Source organism: Rousettus aegyptiacus, unplaced genomic scaffold, assembly GCF_014176215.1.
Source record: "Rousettus aegyptiacus isolate mRouAeg1 unplaced genomic scaffold, mRouAeg1.p scaffold_m13_p_5, whole genome shotgun sequence".
In the NCBI taxonomy this organism is placed as follows: domain Eukaryota; kingdom Metazoa; phylum Chordata; class Mammalia; order Chiroptera; family Pteropodidae; genus Rousettus; species Rousettus aegyptiacus.
Genome location: NW_023416308.1, coordinates 86,232,682 through 86,259,550, shown reverse-complemented (window position 1 = coordinate 86,259,550; position 26,869 = coordinate 86,232,682). Strand labels below are relative to the sequence as shown.

Below are 26,869 nucleotides of genomic sequence, written 5' to 3'. Positions count from 1 at the left end.
TAAAATTCAGGTTCTTCTTATGTAACCTTTAGCTAGTCTCTTTAGTTCCCCAACTTAGTCTCTTTACCTGTGAAACTCGGATGATGGCTGTAGTGCACACAAAGAATATGCATATTAAGCTCTCGCCTTTATAGGGAGATGTTGCAAAACAGGGAAGATGTTATTTATTATAATAGAGCTTCAAAATCCCCACGTGTGACTTTGGGCTTTCCAACAACCTTCCCTGTATTTTATTCTTTCTGTCTCCCTGGTTAATTAATGCATCGTCTATACCTTTTAAACCTCTAGGCAGCCATTGATATACATTTTTTGGATATGTTATAATTTGTAGCATTGTAGTTTGTAATGTTTGTAGTTACAATGGTATCTAATTTTTATAACAAAAATAAATGAGGAGCTCTTAAATAATTTTCTGAGTGTAAAAGTCTTTTTCCACATTCATGTTAAAGTATTTAGTTAATTAATTTGTTTTCTGAATAATGTATTCACATGGTTCAAAATTCAAAATGTACCAAAGAGTATATATAAGAATAGTCTCCCAGTTTCTTTTTTATCCTCTAGAAAGAATCTACATTATTACAACCATATACACATTTACATCTGCCTCCTTTTTTTCCCACAAATGGTAGTGTATCATACATTCTGTTTGTTATCTTGCTTTTCTCATTTAAATAAATCTTGAAGATAGTTCCAAGTTAGTAGGAATTCCTCTTTTTTCTTTTTGCTGCATACTATCTCATTGTATGACTGTACCTTGATTTATTTGACTGTTCCCAATTTAATGGACATTTAAATTGTGTCCGTCTCTTGCTATCACAAATAGTGCTTCAGTAAATAGTCTCATATAAGTTATTTTGCACCTGTGTGAATATACCTGTTAAATAAGATTTTAGAATTAGATTTGCTAGGTTGAATTTGTAATTTTGCTAGGTAGTCCCCATTCCCAAATAGTGGTTAGAGTTCCCCCAAAAAAGCGTATCTCTGTGACAATGATTCCGAAATGACATATTTCGGATGTGCAGGGAACATCAGAAAGCTGAGGGTTGGGAGAATGATACAGGAAAGGGAATGCAACTATCAAAGGGATGTGTTACGAAGTCAGCTACTACAGTGGGTAACTGGAGCTTAATCCCACAGGGAAATTATGAGAAATTATGCAGAATACTCGCTTCTGGGCCTTCCTACACTAGGGTGAGGGAGCTGCATCTTCCAAGAGTTGTTAACTAAAGGCTGCTCTGGGAGTGTGGAGTGTGAGACAGGAGTAGTCGGTAAGTGTTCCGTTTGTTGGCCTGGTCTGTTGATGGCCCAGAATAGACTTCCACAGGTCACTGGGTCCCTGAGTACATTGAAAGGTCCTAGGATATGGGCTGGACTCAACCAGCAATGAACGAGAGTATCGACAGACTTTTCAACGGACTTTTCTTCCATACCGTTATCAAATATTTGTTCTTTGCCAATTGGTGAAAAATAGTACTAATAAAACAAAAATAGTAACTGTGTAGTTTTTATTTTCATGTATATTACAATTCAAGTTGACTTTTAAAATAATTTAAAACTCCCATCTAATACTTCTCTAACTATAAAGGACTCTTACATATTCCCGTAAATCATCACATCCTCATCTCACCCCATGAATAGGTGTTATTGTTATTGTCATTTTAAAACACTGAAGAGGAGCCAAGAGGTTTAGTAATCTGCCCTAAACTACTCAGTTTGTCAGTGGTAGGAATGGGATGTGACATCAGATTTTCTTACTTCAAAACCCATACTCTTTCTATTACTCTAACAAGCCTTTTGGAAAAACTTTAAGCTTCTGAATTGAATAAAACAGACCAGCCACTTAAGCTCTCAGTTTCTTGATCTATAAAACAAAAAGTAGTGAATACCTCTTGTTCGTGTCTCCCCAGCATTCATTCTCCATTCTTCTGATAACATCACTACTGTCACCTGGGAATTTGTTAGAATTGCCAGTTCTTGGGTTTTACCCCAAACCTACTGAATCAGAAACTCCTGGGCTGGGGCCCAGCAGTCTGTGTTTTAACAAACCCTCTCTAGGTGATTCTGATTCATGCTGAAGTTTGAGAAATACCAGCTCAGGAGAAGAAATGTAGAGCCATCTTGACAAGTAATACCAGGGGAAACTCTAAGACTAGAGTCATAGAGAATGAACACATCTGAGAGATACAGAGAATGAGAGTCCTGAAGATACCATCTGGGTCTAGTTGTGCTTGAAGTTAGATCAACCACTATGTCATTTAGTGACAAGAACCAATACATTCTTTTTATTTCAGTTTGAGTTGGGTTTCTGTCAGTGGCAATGGAGCAAGTCCTGACTTTCAAGAGGAACATTTATTCCTCCTTAAGTTTCTAAATGAAGAGATTCTCTTGACTATTGGTTCTCAATGCTTGGCCCCAAGTTAAGCAGCACTGGCATCACGAGGAAACTTAAAAAAACACAATTTAATCAGACCCTACTCCATGCCTACTGAATCAGGGTGCTGGGGGTGGAACACAACAATCTGCGTTGTTAACAGCCCTCCAGGTGATTCTGATGCCCACTAAAATTTGAAAATCACTAGAGTAAGACTCCTAGTGTCTCTTCCCACCCCTTATTCATACTTCTCTGTGAAGATATGAGTTATCTAATTAATGCGTTTGGAAGGATGATCTGGACATGCTCAGTTTAATGCCTTTCTTTGTTTTTTGTTTTTTGTTTTTTTTTTTGTTTTTGTTATTTTTTTTTGAGAGGAGCCAGCATGACCCAAAGGGGCAGTTGTTATATGTTCCTCTGTGTGCCACAAGTTGTACAGAGACAAATCCCTATGAGGCCTGCAGTTTTTCCAGCCCTGCCTGTAACTCAGTAGTAAGCGTGTTTTGGGAACAGTGTAAACAAGCCCATTTGATCTCATATGTAAGCCATATCCTCTAGTCCAGCTCTTATCAGTAATAAAGCTGACATTTCGATCTCTACCTGCTGGTCCTCTTTCTCAATTTGTTGAGAACTTGGGTGAGGAAGAGGACTTTATTGGATCTTCTAATGCCCCAACATTGACTGATACAAGGAGATGAAGTAGAAGACTTCCCAGGCCCCTTCCACTTCTAACATTTAGGATGTCATGTCTCACACTCTTTGTCCAGGGCCCCTGAGTGCACTGTGAAGAAAATCTTGTTTGTTCTCACCAGACCACTGGTATTGTACCTGCAGGAGACAGAAGTATCCCATGCCCTGTGGGTTATAGGAGGGAAGATTGTAATCACAAAGTATTTCCTTTCAGTTCTCTCCTGAAACAGTGTAATTCTGCCAGGGGCAGGAATGAGGCCTAGAAACCACTGCATTCTAAAAGCTTCCTGGAAGCTGTCTTCCATGCCTTATTATCAGGTTCTACCAGCTGTCTAACCTGAATCCATATGGCTGCATTTGAAGTGCCCTTCTGTTCTGGAGGCTAGAGATATCTTAGTTTATCATTTGAAAGAGAAAAAGGACTTTCTCTTCTCTCTTCCATTCTTTTGGTCTTTTCTGAATTATTCACAAATCTTTAAAACGACCATGGTCATAGTCCTGGATTAGGTGTGGATAAAAGCGAGACCTGTTTGGAGCTTGATAAACCAGGCCAGGGTGCCACAGGAAGCTCAATTTTCAGGGCTCAGTCCCTTTGGAGCAGCAGGTGTGCCTCTCTTTGGAAAGCTACTGCAGGGAAGAAAAAGACAAAGCAGCCACTGCAGTTCAACCTGAGGAATAGAGGATAAAATAAATATTTTCTATGTATTGACCTGATTCTCAGTCCTCCTGGAATAGTTAATTCTCCCAGATTATCTAACACTTATTTTTACATAATTAGATCATATATGTATAACTTGAGCTTCTGCTTTGCCCATATCATTAAAAATTATTCACATAGTTTTATACTTTTTCTAACTAAAAAAATAAAAATTGGACTTCATTAAAATTAAAAGCTTGTGCATCAAAGAACTGTCGAGAGAGTGAAAAGCCACAGAATTGGAGCATATTTGCAAATCACATATCTAAAAAGGGCTTCATATCCAGAATATATAAAGAACTCCTACAATTCAGCAACTAAAAGATCAATAACCCAATTAAAAAATAGTCAAAGGACTTGAATAGACATTTCTCCAAAGAAGGTATATAAATTGCAAATAAACATGTGAAAATATGCTCAATATCTTAGTTATTAGGGAAATGAAAATCAAAACCACAATGAGATGCTACTTCACACTAGGATAGCTATAATAAAAAAAATGGAAATTACAAGTGTTAATGAAGGTGTGGAGAAATTAGAACCCTGTACATTGCTGATGGGAATATAAAATGGTGTAGCTGCTATGGAAAACAGTTTGGCAGTCCTTCAAAGGTTAAACATAGAATTACCATTTAATCCAGCAATTGTGCTCCTTGGCATATACCCAAAATATTTGAAAACAAGTACTCAGGTACTTACATGCAAATGTTCATAGAAGTATTATTCATGATAGTTAAAAGGTGGAAATAACCCAAATGTCCTTCGATAGATGAGTGATGAATAAATTGTAGTATACCCCTACAATAAAATACTATTCATCCATAAAAAGGAATGAAGCATGAATATGTACTACAACATGGAGAAACCTTGAAACATTATGCTAAGTGAAATAAAACAGACATCAAAGGACAAAATTGTACAATTTTACTTACATGAAATGTCTAGAATAGGAAAATTCATAGAGACAGAAAGTAGATTATCAGAGGCTGGGGGTAGGAGAGAATGGAAATTTTTTTAGAAAAGGAACATGAAATACGTATAGCAAACTGAAAGTAGAAAGTAAAACTCACTTGTGATCTCACTACCCAGGATAACTGAATATCCTGCCCTGCCAGTCTTTTTTTTTTTTTTTTTTAATTTTTTTCTATTTTAAAAATCTATACCTGGTGGTCAAGTACAAAAGCTCCAGAGCACAGATCTTACGGTTCAAAGATGCACTCTGCCATTTACAAGCTAAGACATCTCTGTGCTGCAGTTTTTTGGTAAAATGCAAATAATAGCAGCATACACTTCAGATGGCTGATTTGTGAAATAAGTTGTATAATACATTGGACTGATTAGTAAAGTGTCAGACTCACAGTGAGTGCTGAGACAATGGTGATATCTATATGTAATATTTTATAACATTGAAATTATTCTGTACATAATGTTTTATGCCCTACTCTTCTCATTTTCCTAGATAAATAAAAGTTTTTTTTAATGGCTATATCTTAATCCATACTATGGCGATAGCATAATTTATTTAACCAAGTCCCTGTTGTTTAATATTGAGGTAGTTTTGTTTTGTTTTGTTTTGTTTTTACAAAATGCTGTGGTGAACACCCTTGCTTAATTCTTCTTGGCAGACATGCCTGAAAGGAGTGGTGTGACTTTGGCTCTGTTCAGCCTTCTCGGTTCTTGGGCTCCCAAGGCATAGCACCATGTTGAGTAAGGTCCAAGTTGGGAGACAGAAGCTGAGTTCAGTTATGCTTCTGCTTCTATCTCTAGGCAATGCTGGAACTGCTCTTTTCTGTCTAGGCCTTTGCTTTCTCATCTGTAACACAAGAACTTTAGAGAGAAACATCTCAGAGAGACTTTTCTATTCTGTGATTCTTAGATTATCCTCCTCTAAACTGTGGATTTCTCCAGCTCCATTGTGGTCTTCCTCGGGCTGTGTGTGCACACGCTTGAATGTGTGTTTCAGTTTCTATTCTTAGCAGCATGATCTTTAAACAAGGAATAGATTTGTGCTTCTGTCTCATCTCAGATGCATGCAGCTTCTGCTGGGCTGTTTCATTCCCTACTAGCCAATCATTCACATTTGAAAAAGTGGCCCATTAAGGAAATAAGTAAATGGTACTCTTCTATCAACCATGGTAATGAGCGAATGCTCTGGTTTAGGGGGTTGGCTCTCTTTCTACACCAGTCCTGGGCTCTATCTGACTCAGCTATAGATGAGGTCAGGGGAGTTTTAATTTCAGCACCTCCCTCCCCATTCCACTCCCAGATCCCTTCTCTGGGATGGGCCAGGATGGTATTTGGGCAATGGTGGTTTTTACAGATGATGAGTAACCAACATTCCAGATGAGAAGGTCATTGTTTGTCCTAAAATAAATAGTGGACATGGATTAGTCTACTCTCCTTCAAGAGTTCTCAATTGTGGAAATGTCTGGGAGATACTTTGTGTATTTAAATATACAATTCAGATTCTTGGTCTGCAACTTCAGAGAGTCTTATTAAGCCTGGGGTAAAGCCCAAATTCTTCATTTGGAGACACCACAGGAGATTCAGATGTGCATCCTAGGTGGAGAATGTTGGCATATAGTAGTAGGATTTGCAAACTCAAAGCCCACAAAGGCCCGGCAGGTTACATCAGATGGGTGGGGTGTGATACTAGAGTGTTGGTGACTGAAGAACTGGAGCACATATACCTTTTTTTAAAGGTAAGCCTGTACTTACCTTTAGTTAGCTGTCATGATAATGCTGGCCTGGTATTATCATATTTGAATGCTAGATATTCCATTTAATTTTTTCGGAAAGAGTTAGAAACCCAGATTTGTTTGTAAAATAGTCTATTTTTAAACATTGGCAACCAATTCAATATTTTTTTAAGTGAGTTGTGGGCCAAAACATATCTGCTGGTCAAATCTGGCCCTAAATTTGCCTGTTGAAATCTCTTGACAACACTTTAGCCAGACAATTGCTCAACTTAAATCCAAATGATGCATTCAACGGCCTTCTTGATTGACAGCATCACACTGTGCCGTGAGGCTCTGAGTTGTTCTGGTCAACATCCAGCTTGGTTTTGAGGGAAAGAAATTCTTCCCTAGTCACAGGATTTCTTTCAGTAAAGTAAGGGGGATGATCTCTATCATTCTTCCCAAGGATCTAGGTCATCCTTTTCATGAAGATTTATGTACTTATCTATTATATCCCAGCTACTTGAGAAGGAAACTTTTCAGGTTAACATAAAAATTCATCTTGAATTGGCTTTAGTGACACCTAGTTCTTTCTCTCCTATGTCTTCAGTGATTTGTGTTTGCAGGGGAGTTTCTTTTTACTGTAGGCTTTTGGACTATTTTCTAAGGTCAAGAAAGCATTTGGAAGAGAACATCTAGGTGAAGTTGAGCATATGGGCTTATTTAACTCAAAGTCAAGTGCTTGCTGAACACTTGACTTTGCGTTAAATAAAAAAAAAACAATAATGGAATAGAGTTGATATGGGGGACATTTTGAAGTAAAATACATTTTCTTCATAGCTCAAATAAAACTCTCCAAATGAATCTTTCTTCTCATAGCTTTATTGAGATTTAATTCATATGCCATAAAAGTCACTTTAAAAATGTACAAGTCAATGGATTTTAGTACATTTAAAGAGTTGGGCAACCATCACGACTATTTAATTTCAGAACACTTTCATATTTCCAAAAAGAAATCCCAAACCTCTTATCAGTTACTCAGCATTTCTCTCTTAGCCCTGGCAACCACTAATCTATTTTCTGTCTCTATACATTTTCCTATCCTGGACCTTTTGTATTAATGGAATCATGTAAAATGTTTTTTGTTTTTTTTTATTTATGACTTTTTCAATTCGCATATTTTCGAGCTTCATCCATGTTGTAGCATGTATCAATACTTCATCCCTTTTTATTGCCAAATAATATTCCATTGTATGACTATACCATATTTTCTTTATCCATTCATCAGTTGATGAACAATTGAGTTGTTTCAACTTTTTGGCTATTATGAATAATGCTGCTATAAATTTGAATGTACAATTTTTATATGCACACACATTTTAATTTACTTTGGGTATATACTTAGGGATGGAATTTCTGGGTTCTCTGGTAACTCTATGTTTAAAATTTGAGGAACTGCCAGACCGTTTTCCAAAGCAGCAGTACCATTTTATATCCTATCAGCTGTGTATGAGGGATCCACTCTCTCTACATCCTTGTCAACGTTTGTTATTAATCTGTCTTTTTGATTACAGCCATCCTAGTGGGTGTGAAGTAGTATCTCATTGTAGGTTTGATTCTGCAATTGAATCTTTTTCTGATTGCCCTGACTTAGGTCATATGCTCATCCTTCATCTAATTACTGTGGCCAGTGGAAGTTGATAATCTCAAGTGAATGAGGGTGAATCCTTGGAGCTAGGAGTGGGTGTCAGTCACTCTTAAACTATGATGGGGAAATTGGAACTACTATTTGAAAGGAAGGAGAGATGGATGCCTGGGAGGCAACAAACACATGTTTTCCACAGGATGGGTTTGCTTGCTTGGTTTCAGTGTAGGACTGTCCTGTGTAGGATTGTAGTAGTGCAGAGTAGGAAGGAAAGAAATCTTGGTCAGGACTCAGGCAGAGAGGAGGCTCAGTAAATAGGTTATTGAAACAGGTTCTACTGAAAATAGTTTTTTCTTTGAAAACTCTATAGTCACTGGACACATATGCACTACCAGCTTGTATTTATTATTGTAGCCTCTTTTGCTTTTACTATGATCAGGCTCAGAACCCCTTGAATACTCCTCTGCCAGATGCAGAGTCACAGAATACTAAGGAATTCATTAGAATTGTTTTAGGACCTATATCTGATTTCCCCAGTCTAAATATTTGTTCTGATATAGCTTTTTTGTTTGTTTGGTTGGTTTTGTTTTGCTAAGGGAATAATTTACTTGCTTTTGGATATTTTTGAGATATAGTAAGCTTTTCTGATTACCATACCTTCTTGAAAAAAGAGAAAGATCTTGGGTTGTACTTTAGAAGGGAAAGTGCGTAAGGAGGACTCTTTGGTCGCTTCTTGGTCCTGAAGGGTTATGGAAAATTTCAGGGCTAGGCAGACACTGAGAGGCATTTGTGAGAAGCATAACTGGCCCTTCCTCAGCTCTTTCTTGACATGGGTTCCTTTTTACTTTTTCTCCTTCTTTTCACATTGATAATAATATCTTTCATTGAGGCTTTTCTGGCTGCTACTGCTATGGAACAGATATCCCCCTCAAAAGAATGGGTGCTTAAAACAACTATTTTGTAGCACACTTAAAAAAGCTAAAGATATTTGACCACTAAAGGTAAGGGCTGACATGACTGGATTCTGTACTGGGGCAGGGGTGAGAGGGGGGATGCTCTAAAGCACGTTATTAAGTCAAATGGCAAAATTGAAATGTAAATGGTAGAGTACACAAAAGTATTTATATCATTGTTAAATTTGCTGAAGTTGATAAATGTACTGTGGTTACATGAGATAATATCCCTATTCTTAGGAAGTACATACCAAAGCACTTAGGGATAAAGGCTATAATCTCTGTAACATCCTTAAATGGCTAAAAAATTCATTTTTAACTTATGAATTATATATAAAAATTATATGTGAATACATATCATATATATAAAAGAGAGAGACAGAAGCAGAGAGAGGGGAGAATAATAAAGGAGGTGGGGTAAAATGCTCACCATGGTTGAACTTGGGTAAAGGTGTTTGGGTATTTTTTTGTATTTAATACATAGAAATTATTCCCAAATAAGAAGTTTTAAAGAGTAGAACCAGTTTACTATTTTATTTTGCTCATGATTTTGTGGGCCAGGACGGCTGGGCTGGGTAGCTCTTGCTTGGAGTCTCTCATGCAGTTGCAGTAGGTCGAAAGCCAGCAGGGGCTACAGTCATCTGAAGGCTGGAGAGAGCTGGCTGTCTAAGATGTCTTTCATGGCTGGCAGTTGATGCTGGCGGTAAACTAGGAGCTCAGCTGAACTTTTGACTGGCATGCTCAGGGTAGCCAAACTTCTTACTTTGTTTCTTTCAGAGTGAGAATCCCAAGAGAACAGGTGGAAGCTGTGTGGCCTCTTCTGACCTAGTCGTGGAAGTCATACAACATCTCTTCTGCTGTACTGTACTGGTTCCAAGAGAGTCACTAGGTTGTATCCATGAACTTGCAGTCATGTTCCAAACTGCCATAAATGCTTACTACTATTTACCAGGCATGATTATATGTATTAACTCATTTGATTCTTACTAAAACAAACAAACAAACAAACTAACAAACACCCTCAAAGTGGTTAATCTTACTCTCCTTATTTTAGAGAAGAGAAAACTGAGGCACAGAGGTTAAGTAAGTTCCCAGCATCACACCATTATTAGAGGAGGTAGGATTTGAATCTAAACTGGGCCCCAAAAACCATGGCTTTATCTACCACCTTACATTGCATCTATATAGCTGTGATTCTTGCTGTATTTTGTTAAACTGCCATATACATAGTTAATCACTTTTGATTCACAATTAGTAGCATACAAACTCTCCCAATATATTTAAAATTATATAACACAATTCTTATCTTCTCAGCTCTGACTTTTGTATATGTGGTTTACTTTTCTTGGAATATTTTTCTTTCAATTATTTGTCTGTCTATATTATTTATTATTCAGGTCTTTTAGGAAGCCTTCTCTGACCACTCAACTCTGGGGGCAGTGTCCCTCCTACGGGCACACAGGCCACTGGTGCTTTGTAGTTATGGTCCTTATTGTTATGCCTTATAATTGGCCTGTTGTCCTGGCTGTCTCTCCCATTGGACTTTAAGTTCCCTGAGGGGAGGGACATTATTTTGTTCACAAAAGGATTTCCAGCCCAGTGCCTGGTATGTAGTGTGTAAATAAGTACAAACTAATCTTTCACACTCATACTCTTCATATACAATTATCATATATTTCTCACACATAAACACAGCCACTAAGACACTCTCCTGACACATACAAAATCTGTCGCATTCATTCTTGCCCACGCACGCTCAATCACTGTGACTTATTCCCCATGTTCTGTCTCTGTCACATTCCTCACACACTGTCACCACAAGTTCATCACACACACAATTACTGTGACATAGCTCTAATCCTCAATCACTGTCACATACTGTTTTTCACAAAAGCATGGTCACCATCTGTACTCTTAAAACAAGATATTTACTCTCCTACAAACTGAGTGAAGATGACAACAGCTCTATTTTTCACACATGCCTTCACATACTGTATTTTTTCATCCACACAATCCCTGACAATCCCAGACATGCACAATTATGGCCACACAGTCTACTGTCTTCTCACTCCCTCTTGACACCCACCCCACTCTGTTTCTTACACACATATGCACACGCACCCACACTGACGGCGAAGGGATTGGAGGGGCACGTGCGCGGGGGTCTGAGCCTTGGGTCAGCTCCGGAATCTGGGCTCGGGCCCGCGCGGCCCCGCCCCGGCCCGCCCCCCTCATGCATATGCAGCACCTCAGCCTAGCGGCCCGGCCCCCAGACGGCCATTTGTGGCGGCGCTGGAAGCTTCATTCGGCAGGCGCTGCGGAGACGTGTGGACTAGCGCGCCCCCAGCCCGCTGCCGCCCCTGGCCCCTGCGGTCCCCCCGCTTCTCCACGCTTCGGGCGGGACTCTGCCAGCCAGGGCGCCGCGCTGCCGCACGGACCGGCCCTCCCGGCAGCTCCGGGCGCCCGGGACCCCCGCCCGGCCGCTCGCCCGCAGCCCGCCGGCCGCACACGTCCCCGGAGCCGGGCCTAGGGCGGGCGGCGGCTCGGCGTGGCCGGGCTGGGCTCGGCGGCGTCCCCATGGCCGCGGCCGGCTGGCGGGACGGCTCGGGCCAGGAGAAGTACCGGCTCGTGGTGGTCGGCGGGGGCGGCGTGGGCAAGTCGGCGCTCACCATCCAGTTCATCCAGGTGCCTGGAGCGGGCCTGCCGGGGGCGCCGGGGTGGCGGCGGGCGGGGACTCGCGCTACCTGTGGCGGGGCGGCTGCCGCGACCCCGCCCCGGTGGCGCCGCGCGGGCGGGCGCGCAGGGGGCGCGGGGCCAGCTCTGAGCTCCGACCTGCGGCCGCAGCGCCGCGCTGTTCTGTCTGCCCAGCGCCCTGCTCGGCGTCCCGGGAGTCGGGCTCCTCAGGAATGCGGCCGGGAGGGCGGAGCTGGGAGGGTGGGAAGCGCTGATCCACCTTATCGCTCCGGCCGGGGCCGGAGCCCTCGCAGAGGCAGCGCCGCCGCGCCGGGCTTCCTGCCCGGAGGGCCGGGGCGCCGGGGCGCCGGCCGTCGGGCGTGGGGCTGGAGCCTCGCGCTCCGGGTTTCCAGTTGGGCGGGCCGCCTCCGGCACCGTCGGTGCAATCTCCGTGGCCACTTGGCCGCGCGTGGTCTCCCGGCTTCTCCGCGCACGCCGAGCCGGAGCTGCCCTCTTCAAGCAGTGTGTTTCTCTTTGTGTGTATTTGTGCTTTTCTTTTAAGTAATCTCTTTGGTAACATGTCCGGGTGGGAGTGTGTAATAATGCCCCAGGGAAATGGTGGCTTCGAGGAAGTTAAGAATGTTCTCCGATAGGGGCGAGACCATTTCCTAGGAATTCCTGGTGCCTTCCTCTTCTTGCCGCGCTAAGGTGAAGTTTGGGATGGGCCAGGCTGGGAGGTGTCCGACTGAGTCGTGCGTTCTCTGTCTGCTCTAACCACGCTGTCCCCCACCCCAAGCCTTCTCTGATAGCGGGAGACAGAATGTCAGGGGTTATTGAAGGGAGGTGGAACTCTTTGTTCTTAGGATTTGCTCTTTTTAAGAGGTTTAAGTGGCATTTTGGGGAATTTTTAAAAAGAGAAACCCAGATATCTCCTTTCGTCAACATAAAAGGTGTGGCATATGCTAGGAGAGAACGAAGGTACCCCGTTATAACAGACACCAAAGATATTCTTAGTGTTTCATGAGTACTGTTAAGATGCTTTAAAGTGAAATATTTATTTCGGGCTTCCGTTTCACTCATTTGTTATCAATTGGGATACTGGAATAGTTTATTTCACTTAATGTTTATAGCGACATTAAAGTACAGAGTACTGTAACATATGATCGTTACCTTTCACATTGACTAAAAGCAATAATTTCTGTTATGCTATTTCAAGGTATTAAAAACTGCTACTAAAACCTTTGTATCTAGAAAGAGAAGATGTTTATGTAATGAGCATTTACAGTATGCTCGTTAGCGGGTTAAAAAAATTACACTGAGTAAGAGATGAGATTGGTTTAAGTTTAGCAGGCTGCAGACTCAGGGATGCTGTCATGTTGCTATTTCCCTAGGGTCAAGAGATACTTTAGCTGATGGCAAAGCAAAACAATTTAAATATAGCTAACCCTTTCTTTCAGGACTATAGTTAATGGGGAGGGGAGATGAGGAGTGAGAATAATTCTGGATTTCACTATTAATCAATAGTTAACCTAAAAGACTTAAACCACAAATATTTCTTCAGTTTTTTGGGAGGAGGGACCATCTGAATGTATTTGAATCTGAATGTAAGTTAATTATTTAAGGAATTGGAACCTTTTGTTTTGGAGATTAGTATTTGAATTAAAATAGCGGTAATATTTTGTCTTCCTAATGATTTTATAGAATTCATTTGTTAAAGAAATAACTCTTTTATGAATAGTAATGTACGTAGCTACTCTAGAAGATATAGAAAATATAAAGGAGGCATGGCATGTATGCATGGGTGAGATATGTAGTTAAAACATGGAGAAATAATGTGAGCTTTGATTCGTTATTTATTCACTGTGAGAACATTGTCAAAATATTTAACTTCTCTGAGCCTCAATTTTCTATTCAGTAAAATGGGTCTGATTATATATTCTTTATAATCCTTTAAATTATGGGAACATTCTTAGGTTAGCATTGTATCTAGCATGTAGTATGTACTCAGTTAACGATGGCTATTATAAGTGTATATGTGTAGAGTTCTGTAACTTTTAAATGCAGAGGGAGTTCAGAATTGGCGAAAAGGTAGTTTGTGAAGAATTGATGAAAGTATTGTGTAGGCTTGGTGGTAGGGAGAGAGGATGTGTCTTATGTAAGTATGTGAGAGTGATAGGCTAACTTGGAGAGAGGAGGCAGACAAGGGAGGGGTGTGGCACAGGCAGGTGACTTGGGGTCAGTGAAAGGGAGGAACACAGGCTCTGATTTTGAGACTTTCTTGAGAATCAGGAGCCAGACCACCTAGATAGAGTTTCAGCTCTTTGTAATCTTAAGGCAAATGATTTAACCTCCCCTTACTTCAGATTTCCCCATTGGTAAACTGGGGAAATACAAATAACCACATACTACTATTGTGAAAATAAAATGAGTTACCTTTATATGAAAGGCTTAGAAAAATGTCTAGTACCTAGTAGGGCTACAGACATTATTATTATTTTTATTAAATTAATCTTAGATTCAGGCACTAACATTATTTATCATCCACACTTAATAAAGCCGCTATTTATTGTCTGACTCTGGGGAAATTAAAATTCATTCTCTGTGATTGTCTAGCAGTAGTAATTGGAAGGAGAGGAGACAGCAGAAGGATAATAATCTTAACAAGCGGAAGTCAGTTCTCTTTGTAGGAGATCAGGATGGCACTAATTGGCTTTCTTTATTTTTTTAAGACTCCTGAGATAAAAAACGTATTTTATAGTGTTTACCGTATAATTTTCTATTATATAATCTTGAGCAGAAAAAAATGTAAATAAATTTTGGAGTGGAGGACTTTAAAACAACTCTGCCTTAGCACTGACTTTCTTTAACCTTAGCTTTACTTGTTGCCTCCTGTGCATATGAAGAGCTGAAGAATTAGGAAATTAAGGCAGTGATAACTTGAGGTGCTTTTCCTCTTTAAAACATAACATAAAATATGATAAAAATGAAAAATATTGTTATTAAGAATATATGAATGTGCATGACCTCCTTGTTTTTATTGTTCATAGTTTTTTGAAAAATGTTTTAAGTTCTGTTGGTACATAGAATACCTAAACAGTGAGTAACTCTAGGAAATTATCTCAACATTGTGCAAAGTGAAATGAATAGAACATTGAATATCTGGGTTCTGGGTCTCCCTACTTAGGTGATTCTGGGTTGTCTATTAATCTCTTAATCTCTTCAGGACTTCAGTTTCTTTTCCATGAAGTGTTGTATTTGGGTGAACAAATTTCTACACCTTTCAAATTCAAGATTCTTTCTTAATTATCTAATTAATTAACTGTGTGTCTTTGGTCAAGTTTCTTAGGTTCTCCAAGCCTGTTTCCCCATATGAAAAGGGAGACTTAATAGTACCGTTAGGGTTTTTGGAGTAAATAATGTATAATACATGTAAATCATTCAGCACAGTGCCATCTACAGAGTAAGTAAATGATAATTGTTATTTGGTTTTGTTTGCTATTATTACTTCTGTATCATGTTCCTTCAAAACAAATTTTGTAATTTTTCCTTGACGTATGAACTGGTTTCTTATTTTAAGTCTTCAACCCCCACCCGGCCCCAACCTCATACACTCCTCCTCACTTCTAGTGATGAATGTTGATCCCATTTTGAGTTGGGGAAATTCTTTTTATCAATTGGGGGTTGATTTCGGGAAAGCATGGAGTAATCAATCATAGGGGTTTTGAGTTAATCCTAATCTAGCAAATCTGAAAAGAGACCCAACATGTTTTACAGAATGAAAGAAAGGAATTTCCCAGCTTCTGCATTTCATTTTGCATCCTGACTTTTTATTTAGCACTTTGTAGATTTTGAGCTATGTTGGGGGTCCAGCTGATTGCTCATACTGAGTTTTAGTCAGTCCTATACAACTCGTTAGTCTGGACCTGACTCACACATTACTTTTTACCTAGAGTTATCTTTTGCTGAGTGCTTTTTCATTGCCTTTTCTTGGGGCAGAGATCCTAGAAGAGATTTCAAGAGTCATGTATTTGTGTTCATGGTTAATTGATCTATATGTGAAGATTTAGATTCACAAATTGATATTCTATCGCTACATCTTGACAGGTCCAGCAATTATAATATTACTTAAAGTAACTTTTATCTAGGAATTTGAAACTATACTGTAGACTTACTTTTAGTGTGCAAATTATAGTTTTACATTTTCAGAGTAATTTATGAATGAATTCTTAGCATTGAAAAGTAAGGCATCTTTCCAGTGGTGGCGCATTCTAAAGATTTCCTCATTTTGACCAGTTGAAATGGTTCTGCTGGCAATTACTAGATACAAATGCTAGGCACTCAAGGAAGATCACTTTCTTTTTGTAGAGGGTAACTGCCTTGTCAGAAGAGAAACAAGGAAATTCTGACCTAGGATTTTTTAAGGCTCATTCTTCTTATGCGTTCTAACCTTCGTGTGTGTGTGTGTGTGTGTGTGTGTGTGTGTGTGTGTGTGTCCATTCAGAGATGGGGAAGTTGCAGGAGTGGAGTGGGAGACACTTGTTGAGTAGTTCAGGAACCCTGCTTTCTTTGGTATAATACATTACAATTAGAAGGCAAAGTGATGACAGGCAGCTACCTACTGGGTGGGATTTTAAATTCCTTGATGTTGCTGAAGTGTCATGGGGTCTTTTCTAAATTTTGAAATGAAAGTAAGCTGTTTAATTCAGTTAGGAAAATAAATCGGTAACTTTAATAATGGGGGAGGGTTGCTGAAAGAGACTTTCTTAAAATAGTATGTTTTAAATTTTTTTTAAGTTCCAAGATTCCTTTTTAAAATTAAATTTGATCTCTTAAAATTGAAACAGATTTTGTGATGCCACATGAACATTTATTCCTTTTTTCCCCCTTTTCTATTTTTTGTTTATTATGGTGACATTGATTAACAAAATCCAGTAAGTTTCAAGTGTACAATTCAACAGTAAGTCATATATATATTGCATTGTGTGTTCGCTATCCATAGTTAGATTTCTTTCTGTCCCCATATATTTGACCCCTTTTATCCCATCTTCCTCCCTCCTACCCCCCCCCTTTTTGATGAAGAAAAAAAGAAGTACAGTTAGTATATTATTATTCTACTGTGCTCTTCTTGAAAAGTGATAATGAGTAAAAGACTTCCACTCTGCTAGTAGACTGTGTGGAGTTAGTCATTGAATCTTCTTGAAAAGCTTTGATCTTGAATTACTTTGGGTAGAGTCACTGTGTTTGGGATTGAAATTTAGTTTAAAGTAATGTCCTCAGTAGGCCTTTTATTTCTGTTTCACAAAGAAAAATGTCCCTCAAGCTTTTATGAAAAAGAGGAAGATTTATATATTTATTCATACATTTTCTGTGTGGTTCTGAAAGAAGCAGAGAAACAGAAGTTGTCTAAAATTTGCTACTGGAGACATAATTAGACTGAGTTTCTTGTGTCCTTGTAAATTATGTTTTATAAAAGCAATGTGATCGTATATTGGTTACAAAGCATTAAGTAGCGTTGTCTTAGTTAAATTTTTATAGTCACAGAATTTGTTGTTTGTATATGTTAGTAGTTTAATATTGCCACCCAGCTTACTTTGTCACCTGATGTGATATTTGTTCCTTAAGAGAAGGAGCTTTATTAACAAATAAGTAAATGTTCAGTACTATAAATATGAATATAAATGTCAAAATGACACCCAGGTTTGCTTTTTAAAAAAACTACCCAGATTTCCCCAATGCTAACATTTTGTCATATTTATTTCATCCCTCCCTCCATATAAACACACAGGTTTTTTTTTTGAATCACCTGAATATAACTGCAAGACAATTCCCCTTATTTTTAAATACCTTCATATAAATTTTCTACAAACAGGGGCATTTGTTTACATAGACATAATATATAACCAAAATCAGAAATTTACACGTGTTACTAATCTGATATGCAGAACTTTTTCAGATTTTGCCTGTTGTCCCAATAATGCCCTTTATAGCAAAAGAAAAACAGATTACACTATGCATTGTTTCCATGTCTTCTTTAATTTGTTCTTTAGTCTTTGTGTTATATTGACATTTTCGAAGAGTACAAGTCAGGTGTTTGTAGAGTTCCCTCAATTTGAGTTTGTTTCTTCATGGTTAGATTAAGTTATGCATTTTGGGGACAGGAATCACACAAATGATGGGTTCTTCTCCCTGTGTTATATCAGAAGACATAAGATGGGTTTTCATTTGACTACATATGTGCTTAGGTTTTGATTCAGTAATCCAAAATCTAGGAATTTATCCCGAAGATATACTCCAACAGTATGAAAACACACATGCATGAGGTCACAGCATTGTTTGTGGTTAGAATAATTATAAGCAATATACAGGATAGGAGAGGGGTTGAGTAAAATATAGTACATTCAACCAATGGAGCATTATATGCAGCTATAAACAGAATGAGAAATATCTCTATGAACTGATATGGAGTGCCTGCCAGGATGTATCATTCAGTGAAAAAGGCAAAATACAAAAGTGTCTACTGTATGTATAATATACTACCTTATGTGTAAGAAAGAAGGAAAAATAATACAAATACACATATGCTCTTTAGGACAAAAACAGCACAAGAAGAAGTCAGAAATTAATGATATTGGTTACCTATAGGGGATAGATGGGAATGGGGGTGGTGACCCTTCTGAAGATACCTTTTTGACTTTTGGAACCATGTTAATGTTTCACATACTCAGTGTATAAACAGCAGACACCAGGAAAACAGGTGATGAAGAAAAAAACCACCCTCAGGTAGATTACACACAGGAATAAGTGAACAGAGCGTTATTTCAAATGAATAACAACCATACTGAAGGGGGGAAGGTAAAAAACACTAACTTTTAAACCTGGTATTTGGACTATGTCCTTAGGATAAGGTAAAAAAAAAAAAAAAAAAAAAATCTCCAAACAAACATTGAACCCTAGTTAATAGACCTCTTTTTTTTTTTTTTTTTGAGTCACAAGCATGAGTTTGCAATTTCAAAATTTTCTATACTAGGATTAAGCAAATAAGTAAATATATTAGGGAAAATGGGAGACACATTTTCTCACTGATAGAGAAAGGAACTATAAATGTAGAAAGGCGGAAGGCTGGAATGAACTCATGTTTGATTGGAATTTAGTATAATGGCCTGAACTCATGGTTTAAAAAGTATATGGATAGAAATAGAAATAGATGTGTGTGTCTATACATACACAAATGTTCATATCTTTTTTTCAGCTCTGTCTGCTGAGGGCCAGAAACTATGGACACCCCACTAGCAGTAGACAAAGCAGTGAGAATACCTAGAGTCAGATCATGATTTGTAAATACCATTCTTTACTAAAGGAGCCTTGGTGAAATGACCTATCCCAGGACTGGGGCAGGGAAAAATAGAAGATGAGCTTGGAACATCTTATAGTGCCATAAAGTAAAGAAGTGCTCAAAAAACGAAATGTGTTGTTGGCATGCCACAGAGATACAGTTAATCTGTAAGAACTTCCACTGGCTAACTCTGGGACAATATATGATCATCAAAATAAATAATGATAGTAATAGACTATTGCCCATAAATAAGGTAAGAATCCATGACTCCATAATGATGAATAAATAAATGGAGGATGAAGGGAACTTTTTTCTTCAGGTAGAATTCTGACTAATAAGGGTAGAGGAAATGGCGGAATTAGAAAATTATCATTTGTAACAGTTGATTCAAGTATGCATCATAAATGGATGTTAAAATTAGTGGGTGCAGATTTGAGTAGCTAGATGTTAATTAACATAGTCTCAAAGTTAACATAGTCTCAAAGTATCTGCCCATTAAGATATTATTAATTATCAACGGGAAAATAATAACCCCAGGGGAGAAACCTGGCTGACATCATCTGAACAAGGGATCCAAGTTAACATCTGATGTTGCTTTAGGTAATGATAAAAAGCAGAATTTGTTTTACTCAGGCTAACAAGATCCTGTTTTCATAATCACCCCAGATAGGCATTGAATGAAATTAAGCCTAAAGGATCCGAGATGAGGCAAAAAGGGGACCAACTTTCTCTTTGTTTAAGGAGAAGATTTCTGCTTAATTTTACAGGCAGATGTCTTTCAAGGGAAAGGTTGATAAGTTTAGGTTAGGCCAATAGAGACTTTGTCTCTGATCTTTAGCCTAATGACCTGCTTTTGCCCTAATCTTGTCTTTTGCTATATAGATTCCCGCCACCCTGTGTTCTGTCACTTTTTGAAAGATAGATTCTCTCTCTCCCTCTTTTTTTTTACTGCTCAGATTTACCTTACAATTATTCATATTTTTAAACATATTTAATTAGATACTCAGATTAATAGTGTTCCCAGTTATAGAAAACAAGGTAATTAACAATTTTGTTTTCTCCGTTTTCTCAAATTTAGTGTCCTTATTTAAAGCAACCAAAAGTGTGTGTGATTGCACTGTTTTTAAGAGATTGATTTTTCTTTTGCATTTATTTTATTACAATAGTAAAACACTCAATGGCATGAATCCCTGTCTCATTAAAGGTTATTGCTTTTGCCTTTTCTATCATTCAAACTGGTTTCAGTGCTTACAAGCGGTCCTCATCAACGGCTAGTTTTTATAATGAATTGTGATTTAGAATACTTGCAAGGACTTTTTATTGAAAAGATATCTAAGATTATACTTACTTTTGGATGATAAGTAATGATTTGGCTGGGTATAAAATTGAGTCCCACCATTTTTTTGTAATGAAATAGTGCTTTATTTCTCTTCCATGACTTTACCTTTATTTGCCTGGCCTCAAGTTTCTATTCTGCAGGAATAATTTGTTTTCTAGGGGTCTGCTTGTAGCCTTCTCTTATCATTGGAAATGGAAACATTTATCAGGAACTAGAAGTTTTTCTCTGTTCTAGTTTTCCTTGGGAAATGATGAAATACTCTTGGCTCTGAGAAAGTTTTCTCCATTTTTTGGTATATTCTTAGTTATCTTCTGAAATACCTATTATTTTTGCATTGATTCTCTGAAACCTTTATACCATGTGGTCTTAAGTTAACTAATGAAAAGGATAAGATCATATCCATTATAGGAGAACTTGTCAAATTTGCCTTCTGTATCAGAGAGTGGGGACGGGATGTGAAAGAGTACATGTGTGTGTGAAGCTGTAAAATGCAGATCAAGGCAAAGGTTTTCTTTGCTGTAGGTATAGAAATTGGAATGGCCGAGAACAAAAGGAGTCATTTATTCAGTGTGGGTGTGTGTAATCTGAAGTATGTTTTTTTTTACACTGCATAGTGTATAGAAGTCTTTTTCATGATTTCATATAAAAACTTTTGTCGCTTTTTCCTTTAAAAAATGAGATTGATTGACATCCATTTTTCAGAGTGGCACCCTAGGCAACTTATATGCTATAATTTATATTTTAAAAGGTATTTTAAAGGCAAATAAAGATATATTTAAAAGATATTCTAGTGAGGGCGGACTGTTTTCTTATGGTACCATCATCACAAAGTCTTTAGTATCTTTAGTGACTTGGAAAGGCATTGAAAGGTTTATTTTGCATGGTTTTCTTTGGTAAGAAATTTTGCCTTTTTTTTTTTATCAGTTCTTAGATAATTTTAATTTGTATATCCTTTTAATTTTTGAGTAATTTAAACTTGGAGAAGGATTGAGCCCGTTCACATTTATTGTATAATATGATTATGTGATTGCGAAATAATCAAGATAATTTTGTTTTCATCCTTTTTATTTTTATATTTTATTTTTGTTTTTAATCTTTGTTTTTTTTTTTTTAGGCTTAATTTTTTATAACATTATTTTCCCTGCATTGAGAATATAAGAGATTATTTTAAAAGTAGAAGTTGTTTCTGAGGAGTTTATTCCTTATGGTTGCTGTATGAAATTAAACACCACAGCAGACATGTTTTTGTTTTTTAAAAAGATGTCCTAGACCTGGAAAATTCATGGACTGCCTATCTGAGAAAAGGCAGCTTGAAATAAGTGTAAAGAATCCTTGAACATCAAGACATTTAGATCTTGGTTAAGTTACTTTGTGACTGTGGCTTTAGACAAGATAACCATTTTGTGTGTGGTTCACTTTGGCATTATTATTTTAAATCCTATAAACACCAGAATGTTTATAAGTAAAATGAATATTTTAGGGAATTTTATAGATTTGGAATATTTTGCCTGAATGTCTGCTCCTGTGTTGTATTTGTTTGTACATTTTATTCTTCATATATAGATTTTAAGAATCATAGACCAGAAATACTTTTGTTACCTAGAAGTAAGTGCATAGCAAAATATTTGTTTTATTTATACATTGCTGGTATTAGATCTTGAACAGGACATAGTAAATAGAAGTAAAAGGTCTTAGGAAAACTGAATTGTATCCATTACAGTTCCATAGCAGCTAGTTACTGAAGAGGATAAAGGACTGAACTGACTTTCATTTTGGAGTTCTTAGTATCTCTGTAATTAAAAGATTATTTATATGTGGCACATTCAGATTTGAATTTCAGAAGTTTTAGCAGTTGATCCATAGTATTCAGTTTTATTTAAAATGTTCTTTGGAGAAGATAGTCCTATTTTAATTTCTCCCTGGAAATTCTGACTCAGGAAATGTAAAACGGCCTGAGAGTTAGGTCTTAAAGATTTATTACTTTTTTTTTTTTTATTTCCTGGTGGGTTTTCTCTTAATGTCTTTTTTTGGTTAAATGATGGCATGTGGTTGAGATTACAACAGTCAGCAACTTGTTAGCTGAAAGGAAAAGAACAGTAAGAAAGTTGTTTAGTCGAATTGCAAAGGAAGATTTGTGATATTTATGTTTCAGAAATCTTGGAGAAAGGATATGTGACTATTAAATTTGTACTTTGGTCCTTTTGCCTCTGTAATTAAGATTTTTTAACTAAATAAGGTAGGGAATTTCACTTTATGCATGTATATGCATGTGTACAAACACAGGCATCTGTCTTACACTGAGAATGGAGTGAATATAAGGTTAGAGAAGGATTTGTACGTTTTTGGAATTAAAAAAATAGAAATAAAATCTAAAACAAAGGTGTAAGTTGCAATATTTTAATGACTTGCAGACATTTAAATGAATGGTTATAGTAGCTTAATTGAGTACTACATGAATTTATTATTTTTAGAAACTAGCATGAAATTTCTATGCCAACAACTTGATTTGAATTAGCTACTTTTAAATAATAAAGTTGCTTAATGTTAAAAATTTTCTTATAACTACTGCAGTGTTTTATGTTAAAGTATTTTTCATTCAGTTGAAAGTCAAGAATGGAGTAGGAATTGGTGAAGTTGTACATTAGTAATGCAAACTTCATCAAATGTTGGGTTTCGGGATTCTTTCCTTGCCATTATGAAGTCTGATTGGTTCTGTGGTCATAATTTTAGCCAGTATAAATATAGTTTGGAAAACTTTAACTTCTATTACACAGTTAGATTGTGATTCTCAGGTTTTTCTTTTTTTTTAATTTTACCTTTAAAGACACACCGATATTTTATTCTCCTTCCTCAAATAATTGCAAATTATGTATTTAGTTAGATTTCTTTGTAGCAGCTTCAGGAAGGAGCCATTGGCTGAGCTGGTAGTCAAATGAAGTTGTCTGACATGGGTTACTTTAGTTTGTGGTTTTAGATGAACAGTACATGGTGCACAGCTGTTGCTCCAACAGCTTTGTTCCAGCTGTCTTACTGGGCTGTCACAAAATACCCCACATTCTTCTTCTTCTTCTTCTTCTTCTTCTTTTTTTTTTTTTTTTAAATGAAACCCCTTGTAATATTCTGTATTACTTAAAATGAAGCCTAGTAATTAATGACTTTACTTTTATGCTTATCAGTTAGAATGATGCTAAAATGGATTATGACTGGTAAATTTAAACCTTGTATTTATAATTTTTTGTTGTGAATTAAAGTTGCAGTTGTAAAATATTTATGTAAGACAAGTTAAATAGTTAACATTAAAAAGGCACCATACTTAATGTCCCCAAATAGGTTGTTGGTATCTGGGTAATAAAACTGGCATCTTTTAATTTCTTGTTTTAACTTTGAGTTTGTATTAATTAATTTTAATAGAATCATAGACAAAAGCTCTAATATTGTAATTATAAAGCTTGTATAGAACCTAAATAGGTATACTTAGTTTGTGTTTTTGATAAGGTGGTTGGGCTTTCTTCAATTCATTTTTCTATCCTGTACTATAATTGAATTATAATACTAAAGTAAAGGTTTCAATTTTTTTTGTTTTGTAAAGAATATTTTGAATCAATAATGACTAATGAATATTGAGCATTTTCTGTGAGCTGGATGCCATGGTAAAAGCTTTAGAAGCATTGCCTTATTTAATCTTTATAATTTATTATATTTTTTTTATAGATAGGGAAACTGAGGCTCAGAGGTTAAATAAATTGATCAAGATCCCACAATATGGCTGAGAGGGCACTTGAATCTGTATTTTCTGATTGCAAAATACCTTAGGAATATACTATCTTGCCCAAATAAAATATTTTATATTTAATTTCATTTAAAGCATTTATTTGTTTATTTACCTTAATAATGAAGTGTAATATTTTCTTTTTAAATAATGGTTAGGTTCACAGAACATTTTCCATTTAGTTGAAAAATTAGAGCGCGGATTGAACAGGGAGTGAGATTTTGTTGAAAGTGTCCCTTTGTTTCCCTTTTTCCTCCCTCCTGCCTTTCTGTGATCCATTTCCCGTTACATCCTCCTACACACGTCGCTCTGGCGGCTGCTGCTCTTCCTCCACCTGGCAGTCCCCAGATACCTGCCCCATACCTATTTTTAATTCCTATTCTCACACAGTGTATTGTGTCTGAAAAAACACAGTGTGATCACACTTAGTCACAATCTGTGTAATGTACATCCATGACTCTTCTGAAGCTGTATCGTCCTTCAACAAGTATGCCCTTTTATTTGACTAATTCTTAGTCATATTTCTAGATATAACTAAGGCTTTTCATCTCCAGCAAGTCTTTCCTGAGGGCCTTGGTGCCCCTCCCAGTGTGCTTCCATAGCATCCTGTGCATTTTTTTCCCTGAACCTTTTGAGAGTAAGTTGTGGAAGTGATGCCTACCTTTAGTGTTTAATTCCTGAAGATCAAAAAAGAGTATTTTATATAACTTTGGTACAGTTATCAGAATTAGAAAGAAAATTATAATACTGTTATCTAGCTTACATTATTCAAACTTCATCAATTGTTATAATAATGTCCTTTATAACAAAAGAAAGAATATTTTTTTTTGTTCTGGGATCCAGTCCAAGAATGCCTGTTGTACTTATTTTTGATGTCTTTTAGTTTTAAAATTATTTGTAAAATATCCCACAATTTGGCTTGTTTGATATTTTCTTATCATTAAAATTAAGTTGTATAGTTTTGGCAGAAATATCACAAAAGAAAAAGTCTTTCTTCAGTACATTATATTAAAGATGTACATTTTGTCTCTTTTTCGCATTACTGATAATGTGAAATCTGATAACTTAGTTAACTACTGAAAAATTAGTAATTGTTCCCTTTGTAATTAATAAGTATCTTTCTTATGGCTAGAGATAGTGAAGTCAGGTTAATAGCTAGTCATTTTTGAGCCTTTGGGGTTGTGTCTCTTTCTTTAGCTCCTCTCCAATTTCCTTTCCTGGTTTCCTAGTTTCCTTCTTTCGTATTACATTTGTTGTCTCCAATTTGCATGTCGGAAAAGAATTTTTTTTGGCTCCCTCAGAACTCTTGCTTGGTACTCATTTTCTTTAGGGACAAAAGCCCCCAGTTACTACATTTTTTTATTCAGTAAAAAGATCTATATTTTTGGGACATTGATTTCTTCATACATAAAAAGAAGGGGCTGAAATAAGTTTTCTCTAAGGTCCTTTTAGATTCTAAACTTCTATCACACTGAGTTTATGAGTTTTGAAAAATTAATTAGATAGCGGTATCTTATTTGACTTTTTTCCCCTAAGATTTTTAAGAGTTTGTCTTCATACTTCTTTCTACACAATATCTTATTGCTTTGGCTTGTAAAAGAACTGTCCTTTTACTGTGGCTGTGATATTCTTCACACCTGGAGAACGCCTGTTGCGAAGCTGGAAGACAAAGTGGTGTGTGTTCTTCTCTTCTGGTTGAGTAGGGGTGGGGGTGAGGGACTCATTGCCACAACCGTCAGTAAATAAATTCTGTCTTTCCTTAAAGTTTCCTGAGTTGCTTAAAACAAAAAAAGAAGAGAAGAAAAATCATTTCAGTTCAATAGTATTTATTTCCTTTAAAAATATGATTTATGTGTAATTTCTTTTGGGGTTTTACGGCGTTTTTAACCATAATTTCTAAAGAAATGAGAATCTTGATTTAGTGTGGAATTTTGAACAAATTATTAGGTTATAGAATTTTTTTTACTATAAACAGACTGAGTCAAATATTATTTCAAAATTAATACTTTTAAGTTCCGTAGTAAAAGCATTAGGCTATTTAGTGAATTATAAAAAATAACCTGGCCACGTTTTAACTTTTTAAAATAATTCTTAAGAATTTTTATAGTAACTAGCATTTACTTTTTAGAATTTACATTTGTGTAATACTTTAGTTTTCAGAGAACTTTTATGTTCATGGTTTCCTTCTATATCAGCAACAACCCTTTACGGTTAGAAGGCGATGTGACATTGTCATGGTCATGATTACTTCCATTCTGTAGATGAAGAAATAGAGGCTTGGGAAGAAATGACTTAACTAAGTAAGTAAACAGTAAAGCTGGAATTTATGTTGGTTTCCTGACTCCTAAAATATAGTGGTCTTCTTAATACAGAATTATGAACGTTAAATTGGAACAGAAATGCCAACATTTGCTAGAGGGGAACTAAAAAGAGTGATGTATATTCATTTACTGAGTGAAATTCTGCCTTGTGACTGTTATCAGTATGAATCTAGGAGGAGTACTGAATAGGGGAGGGAGAGAGAGGGAAGAGTAAGTGAGATTTCATGAGAAACACACTTGATGACTTGGTATATTTCTATGAAAACTGTTAATGGTGACTGATGAAAGCTAGTATGGGGCCAAGATTTGTAATGGCATCCTCTCTCTAAAATGTAGCTTAGGAAGATTGAAGCATCCAGTCTACAAATGTCAGTGTTGCATAAATGCCTTAGAATGATAA

At 36.9% G+C, this 26,869-nt stretch overlaps 1 protein-coding gene across 1 annotated transcript in view; it reads left to right on the top strand.

Annotated features, from left to right (window-relative positions):
• Window positions 1-11,310: 11,310 nt before the first annotated feature.
• RRAS2 (RAS related 2) overlaps window positions 11,311-26,869 on the top strand; it is a 63,176-nt gene continuing 47,617 nt past the window's right edge. Inside the window, exon 1 of the mRNA XM_016166607.2 lies at window positions 11,311-11,719. Within this exon, the coding sequence (XP_016022093.2) occupies window positions 11,612-11,719 (108 nt within the window). The 5' untranslated portion in view covers window positions 11,311-11,611. The remainder of the gene's footprint in view (window positions 11,720-26,869) is intronic.